The sequence below is a fragment of the Lolium perenne genome, chromosome 3 (genome assembly GCF_019359855.2).
Source record: "Lolium perenne isolate Kyuss_39 chromosome 3, Kyuss_2.0, whole genome shotgun sequence".
Taxonomy (NCBI): Eukaryota; Viridiplantae; Streptophyta; class Magnoliopsida; order Poales; family Poaceae; genus Lolium; species Lolium perenne.
In genome coordinates, this window is record NC_067246.2 from 285476578 (window position 1) to 285484592 (window position 8015).

General features: G+C 43.7%; 3 protein-coding genes across 3 annotated transcripts; all 3 read right to left on the reverse strand.

The window, feature by feature from the left end:
• Positions 1-386: 386 nt before the first annotated feature.
• On the reverse strand, positions 387-990 carry LOC127338662 (non-specific lipid-transfer protein 4.1). Its single transcript, XM_051364693.2, has one exon. It carries the CDS (start codon positions 906-908, stop codon positions 567-569), a length of 342 nt encoding a protein of 113 aa, XP_051220653.1. The 5' UTR covers positions 909-990; the 3' UTR covers positions 387-566.
• A 1937-nt stretch (positions 991-2927) lies between these two features.
• Positions 2928-3266, reverse strand: LOC127344232 (non-specific lipid-transfer protein 1). The gene has a single exon (XM_071827579.1). The coding sequence runs from the start codon at positions 3264-3266 to the stop codon at positions 2928-2930; it is 339 nt and encodes a 112-aa protein (XP_071683680.1).
• Positions 3267-6960: 3694 nt separating this feature from the next.
• Positions 6961-7621, reverse strand: LOC139837683 (non-specific lipid-transfer protein 1-like). The gene has a single exon (XM_071826996.1). It carries the CDS (start codon positions 7544-7546, stop codon positions 7193-7195), a length of 354 nt encoding a protein of 117 aa, XP_071683097.1. The 5' UTR covers positions 7547-7621; the 3' UTR covers positions 6961-7192.
• Between the last annotated feature and the right edge of the window lie 394 nt (positions 7622-8015).

The window sequence follows — 8015 nt, forward strand, 5'->3', positions numbered from 1 at the left end:
AATACACCGGTATGGAGGGAATACCTATAACTAATTTTGGTGTTGTTCAAAATTTTCAGAAAGGTAGAATTTCATAATCCAGTCATATGCAGCGAGAGTTGCAGTTTGGCAAAAAGAGCGGAATACTGAACTGTACATACATTGGCAGAGTGTGTATGGTATGCAAAGTAAAGTCTGGATCTAAGTGTCTTCTAAAAAGGAAGAGAAATGAACAATCAAACACCCGTACAATGGCAGAGCTGGCTAGAGTACTCTCGTATCAATGGCGCTATTTCTCACGGTCGTCTTCTTTCAAGCCCAGATAGAATAGAAATCAGTCACCATTGTATAATCCAAGCATACACAGCGAGGTGCAATTTGACAAACAATAGGGGAATAAATCTGGATGATGGACAAACATTGACAGAGTATATATATGAACCTCCACAAAGGAAGACAATAAAGGAAGAATGAAACACCGATACAATGGGAGAGCTGGCTGGACCGCGCTGGAGTACTCGCAGTCCTCCTGATCTCATACGGAGACGAGACGAGAGCTTCATTATTTATGAGTTAAAAGTGGGTCTCTAGCAGCTTCCGAGGATAACGGTGAAGGATGGGATGCCGCACATGCGCGGGATGCCAAGATAATTCCCAGTATTGATCTCACGCGCCTGCCCGACGATGTTCTTGGCGCAGATGCACGCGGCACGCCTGTCGTCGGTGGTCGTGAGGGAGTTGGCGAAGCTCCTCACGTCGTCGCAGCAGCCCGGGAGCAGGGGGCCTTTGCCGCGGATGTACCTCACGCAGCCGCCAAAGGCAGAGCTCACCTGCTCACAGCTGACGGCAGCGTTGGCGGCCGACAGGAGCATCGCCGCCGCCACCATGGCGACCACCGCGGTCTGCGCAGCTGATGCAGCGCCGGCCATCTCTTCACTAGAGCTAGAGCTAGCGGTGAGCTGGATTGCGCTGGAGACGAGGATCGAGTGTGAGGAAGATACGAGGGAATTAGGGAGGGGTTGTTTAAATAGGGGGTCCGGGTCCGAGCAGGAAGAAGAGATCGATGGCGTTCGGCCATTGGCTTAGCAAAGCACATGAATCGTGGTCGGTGGGTGCTGAACTGCTGATCGATGGGGCTGGATTAAGTCTATCGATTCGGCAGCTGTTGATGATCGATCGATGAGATAGCTACGTAGGAGTAGCAGTTTTCGCATGAAGAGTGATTACATTAAACAGTATCAGCCTTCTAACAGGATTAGCCAGCTACTCGATCCAGCTGATCGATGGACAGTGCATTGATGGTACATCAAGTAGCCATCAGCCTAAACCCTAAACCCTAACGGTGCATCAAATGCTTCTTAATTCCAGTGACCGCCCACGAAGAGTGGGCAAAAGAGAGTATTTCGGGGTAGACCGTGGATTTTCTAGATGCTTACTCCTTTTTTGTGCTACAACCAATGCGTACGAGGCTTCACATACTAGAGATAAACACACGACGTGTAATTTATCTATTCAGTAAAATTTAAAATGCGGTAACTTTTGAACTTGTATGTCGGAATTGTATCAGTTTTCACCGTTGGGCCTAGTTTGGATCTGATAACAGTACAAAGGGGGAGTGGTGTTTTGGCTCCTGGGTGCATATGCTCCCTTTAGTTTAAACTACAACTTTGATACATTTTGAAACGTCAAAAAATTCCAAACGAAAAATTCACGTGTACATCTTGACATGCTACGTACACAGAAAGTCTTTCCATGAAAAATCAACTTGTAGTTTGAGATGTGTAAAAAGACAAAATATAGAGCTAAAAATAAGGCTTTTTTGTGAGACTTGTTTTGTCTTTTTTAATATCGACCACAAAAAATATCGGTTTCTCGCGAAACTACACAAACACACATAAACTATCGAGATGTACATGCGAAATTTTTTGCTAAATTTTTTTGATAATTAAAAATATGTTTTTTGGGTGGAGGGAGCATATGCGCCCATGATCCGAGTTGAATTTCCGATACAAAAGTTCCTTTTAAAATATCAAAACATACTCAAATGACATTCTACAAAGTTAGTACGAGAAACCTAGCTAGCTACGGTTGAAAACATATCATAATTTCAACACTTGATTCAAACATGTAGAGATGGAGCTCGCCCATGGGGCCCTCGATCGGAGTCTAGGCATGTGTGGCCAAGAGCATGCCACACACAAGAAATTATGTGTGCTGTACAACTCTAGTAAAAGAAAAGGTACATGAGTGAGGAATGACAACCGAATTCAAAAAGATAAAAAGGTGATCTTCTCATCTGGTCACCTATTGAGAGCATCGCAGTATGCCAGCATCGGACGTATGGCAACTAAAACTCCCCGTTCCTGGCCGCTAATTCATCTATGGGATCCTCCATGGGGTCCCCTCTTCTTTCGGCTATCCTTTATCGGCTGGTTCTAAAGGACAACAATATTTAGCCATCAAGGAAAAAAAGCACACAAGATAACGTTAGGGACATTATTTGTACTCACCTAACATTTTCTTGCATAAGTAATTAGGTTAATAAGTCGAAGGTATATAGGCGGGATATTCACATATTTTTACACATTCTAATTTCTTCTCAGATGACATAGAAATGATGATGCCGTTTTTTTTCAACTCATATGAGTTTCAATGAATGTCTATATTCGAAAGTTTGAAACACTTAGTTTTTTTAAACGAATTCCAGACATACGCAGTGAGATGCAATTCCACAACAAGAGTGGAATATATAATCTGGCAGAGGGTATGTATGGTATACAACGTGCCTCTTAAAGGTAGAGAAAGGAACACATCAAACACCGATCGATACAATGGCAGAGCTGGCTGGAGTATCGTAGCCTTTATTCAGTATACATAATATACGTCTAAATGCATGTAACGCCGGCGAGGAGTAGTTGATCTATCAGTCGATGCTTAATTTAGTGGATCTAGCACCTGCGGAGGATAGTGGAGAAGGTGGTGTCGGCGCTGATGCCGCACATGCGCGGGACGCCAAGAATATCGCCAAGCTTGACCCCATTCGCCTTCGCGACGAAGGTCTTGAAGCAGCTGCACGTGGCACGGTTGTCGGCAATGGTCGTCAGGGAGGTGGCGAGACTCTTCAAACCGTTGCAGCAGCCCGTGGACAGGGGCACTCCAGCGCGCATGTTCATCACGCAGCCGCCAAAGGCAGAGTTCACCTGCTCACAGGTGATGGCAGCGTTGGCGGCGTACGGCACCGACAGGAGCATCGCCGCCACAATGGCAACCACCACGATCTGCGCCATCTCTTCCCTCAAGCTAGAGCTTGCGGTGAGCTGAATAGCTGCAGACGAGGATCGACTATCGAGTGTGAGTGTGAGGAGTACGAGCGAAGGGAGGGGCTTAACGCTTAAATAGGGGGGTCCGAGTCCGAGCAGGAAGACGAGATAGTAGATGGAGTGCGGCCATTGGCTTAATTAGCAAGCACATCGTCATCGGTTGGTGCTGATCAATTGGACCGGATTAATTGTATCGATTCGGTAGTCGTTGATGATCGATCCATGAGATAGCTCGTAGCAGTCTTCGCATGAAGAGTGATTATATAAAACGGCAACAGCAGCCGCCTAACAGGATATTAGCAAGATGTAGCTAGCTACTCCAGCTGATCGGATATGTGTAAGTAGCCATCAGCCTAAATCCTAAACCCTAGTTGACACAAATCTGTTGGTTGATGCATCAAATGGTCTTCAATTCCAGCAGCCGCACACAAAAAGTGTTTCAGGCAAAAGGGAGTATTCCAGATCGTGGATTTTCTAGATGTGTGCCCCTTTTGTGTATGACAGACTCATTTTTTTCCGATAAATAGCATATATTAATATCGCGGAGATATTAATTACACGCCTCTGTAACAACATCATGCCCTAAAAGTATAAATGATGCACACAACCAAAAATGACGGACTCATAGGAGACTTTAAACACACGAGGTGTAATTTAATCGGTTCTAGTAAAATTTTAAGACTAGTCACAATGCATAGTATCATATAGAAGTATCATGCATATGATACTACTACATGTTACTATCTCCACAATGCATAGTATCATATACTAGTATCATAGTCTTTCTATATTAATTGTTTTGTAGAATCTCAATGCAAATAGATGTACACGATTTACTTGATATTGATTTTTCTAGTAGTATATGCTATGATATTGTATCTACCTATGATACTAGTATCCTCTCTCTCCTCTTTAATAGCACTGCCACATCAGCATTTTGCATGCATGGAATGCGTGATACTACCTATGATACTTCCATTGTGGGTAGTCTAATAGGTATGTAAGTTGGAACTCTACTAGTTTTCAATGTTGGGCTTACGGAGTAGTTTTGAATGCGATAACAAGACAACTTTTTTAAAAAAAATATCAAAATATATTATCATTCTAAAATATTCATCACAACCTAATAGTAAAAACAGATCATAAACACTGACCGGCCCCTCCAAATTTAGGCCTCTGTGGTGAGAGGAGCATGCCACACAGGAGAAAAGAGGTGGAGCCCACCCATGGGGCCAGGAGCATGCCACATAGTAGAAATTATGTTTGTTGTAGCGCTATAATTTATTGCAAGACCTTTTTCAAGGTACAAAGAGTGTGCTATGAAAAACAGCGTAACCCATAAAATCCACTATAGCGAAACATCGTGCTATTACGAAGCTATATGTTGCTGTAGCGGATGATTGTACGTGGATTCATTTAGCGAGACATTGCTTGGAATGCTAGAACATGCTATTAGTGCCTCTATTTAAACCACTGTTCTTTTACATGGAAGATTGAAGAAAATTTGAGAGTGAATGTACAGTAGCTACGTACTAGGATTGCTACATCTGAAGTGCATTGATGATAAATCTACATGGTAATCTATAGTGCATTGATGATAAATCTAAGTATCCATCAACTAAGGTCTATTTTGATGCGCCGTATCTAAAGCTTGTACTCCCTCAGTTCACAATTACCTCGTGTTCTAGGACTAGCCAGAATTAAATTTGAAAATTTTGACCATAAATAGAAGAAAAAATATCAATATTCGTAATATAAAAATCATATAAGTTGAAAATATACTTTGTGACAATTCCAATACAATAAGTTTTATATTATATATATTTTTTGGCAAAACCCAAAACACGAGGTATTTATGAACCGGAGAGTAGCATCTCGTGCATTAAATGTGAGTTTATGTGCATTTACTTATAAATGATGGAGTACTCCCTCTATAACGATTTATTGGGTCACTTTTAGCCAGCGTTGTAAATTGGTATGGAGGGAGTACTACTTGTTGTATGTTTTTACCGAACGTATACTACTAGTATGATCAATCTGTGGCTGCTTGTACTGCAGCCTAAGTGAGCCACCAAATGCACGGTATGTCTCCTTGTGAATCATACTGAAAAACAATCCAAAAGAAAACTAATACGCCATTTGTTCCAGGAAAGATGTCTAATTTTAGATAAATCCCAATTTATACAAATGTTAGACATCTTTCAAATTTAGATAAATCTTAGATATCTTTTATGGGATTAATAGAGTAACATAGTATTAGTTTGTTCCAAATTATAAGATATTCTAGCTTTTCCAAATCAAATAGCGGTCTTCGCTGGTTTCCCTTAATTAACCGGGCATGTATGGTCTTGGGTCCGGTTTCCCTTATCAACTGGGTCATTTTCCCCTCTTGTTATAATGCAATGCGGGAGCACCCCGCTCCCTGACGAGGTTCCGTAAAAAAAGATGCATTAAATATGTCTGTTTACCACATTGAAAATTTAAAAACATGCTATAATATGGAGTAATGAGAAGTATTATAGGTGAATACATCAAAGAAACAAAGGAACAGAATAACTGCATGAGTGAGATGACAACAGAATTCAAAAGGGCAAAAAAGTTGAAAAAAGGCCATCTGATTGAGTAGCTAGTGTCACAGCATGTCAGCATCACACTTAGGGCAAATGAAACTCGCTGTTCCTGGCCGCTAATTCATCTATGGGCTCCTTCTCCGTGGCGTCCACTCGTCCTTTGGCTAGGGCTGGTTCTAATGGACAACAATATTTGGCAATCAAGAAAAGAAGCACACAAGATACCTTTTGGGACATCCATTTGTACTCCCCTAGCTTTTTCTTGCATAAAAGTGACATTTTGGTCCATGGTGAAGTCAGAAGAAGAGAATAGCATGAAGACCGGATCGGAGGTCTAGCTAATGGGGATTTAAGTCTTCGCGCTGTTGAGAGACTTGCTTGGTGTTCCGGGCTTCGCAGCAGTGGTATGCAAGTGGGGGCGGCAACACAGGTGAAGTTCAGAGTCCTACCTTTCAGGGTGAAAATCCAATGTCTGGTCTTAACTGGTTGTGCCTGGCAATGACCTTATTGGAGGCATTGTTTTTGAGAGCGGGGACTATCTTCAGGGTGAAAACCTAAGATCTTTGATCGGGCGACGACGGCGCTGGTGCACTGTTTCCTTTTTGGAGGCGCCGCTTTTGGAGAGTCTGTATTTCAGGTGTTGTCTTGGCGGTGGATGTATTGCTGTTGCTAGGCCTAGATTGCTGTAGCGGGACTTTTTTTCTTAGTTTTCTTTTTTCCTTTTTTGGTTGTGTGCATCCGTACTGCCATTAGGGTGTTGCGTTGTTGCAGAGGCTGGGTGTAATTGATATCTTCTGATATTAATATATTCCCTTTATCAAAGAAAAAATGAGTTGAAGGTATATAGGCGTGATATTCATGTATATTTACACATTTTGATTTCCAAAGTCTCAAGCAAATTTCGGGTGGGACTATGATCATGAAAATCTGCAACTTGACAGGCCAAGAAGTAACATTCTCAGATGACTTAGAAATGATGATGCCGTTTTTTTAAACTCAAATGGAGTTTCAATGGATGGCTCCAAATGTTCAAAAGTTTCAAACAAGTACTTTGTTTTTGAATCGAAATCCAGACACACAGTCAGATGCAATTTGACAAAAAGAGCGGACTTGACATACATTGGCAGTGGGTATATATATATGGTATACAAAGTAAACTTTGGAACGTGTCTCCTCAATGGGAGAGAAATTAAGGAGCAATCAAGGGAGCGCCGATACAATGGCAAAGCTGGCTGGAGTACGCTCGTAGTCCTCTCGATCTCGCGCGGAGATGAGAACTTTTATTAAGTGTTCATAATCAGTCGATCCTTAATCAAGAGGATCTCAGCAGCTGGGGAGGATAACCGACAAGGTGGAGCGGCCGCTGATGCCGCACATGCGCGGGAGGCCAAGAACACGCCCAAGCTTGACCCCATTGTCCTTCGCGACGAAGGTCTTGAAGCAGCTGCACGTAGCACGGTTGTCGGCGATGGTCGTCAGGGAGTTGGCCAGACTCTTCAAACCGTTGCAGCAGCCCGTGGACAGGGGCACTCCAGCTCGCATGTTCTTCACGCATTCGCCGAAGACGGGGTTCACCTGCTCACAGGTGATGTCAGCGTTGGCGGCGTATGGCGCGGACAGGAGCATCGCCGCCACCATGGCGACCACCACGATCTGGGCCTCTGCAGCGTAGGCCATCAGTTCCGAAGAGCTAGAGCTAGCGCTGAGTTGAACAGAGCTGGAGACGGGGATCGAGTATCGAGTGTGAGGAGGAAACGAGGGAATGCAGGGGCTTAAATAGGGGGGCCGAGTCCGACGAAGAAGACGAGATCGATTAGGCCAGTCGGCCGGATTAATGGAGAACGATTCGGCAGTCGTTGGATGGCGGGACAGATACACCAGCCATATTCCAGCCGGATTTAACAGCATGATCAGCCGCCTAGATGCAGCTACGTATACTCCAGCTGTTCGATCTGCAGTCCGCTGATGAGAGCAAGAACAATAGAAGAGTTAGTAGTTGGCTATATGTTTTACTATTTCATCTATAGTCTGAGAGTCTCTGCGGAGGAGTTACGCTTGGCTTCCCGCCGTCAGACCGTCCGCGTTCGGACAGACCGGCGAGGGGTAGAGTGTTCACTCTAGGCCATGTTACTCCGGCGGCTGCTAG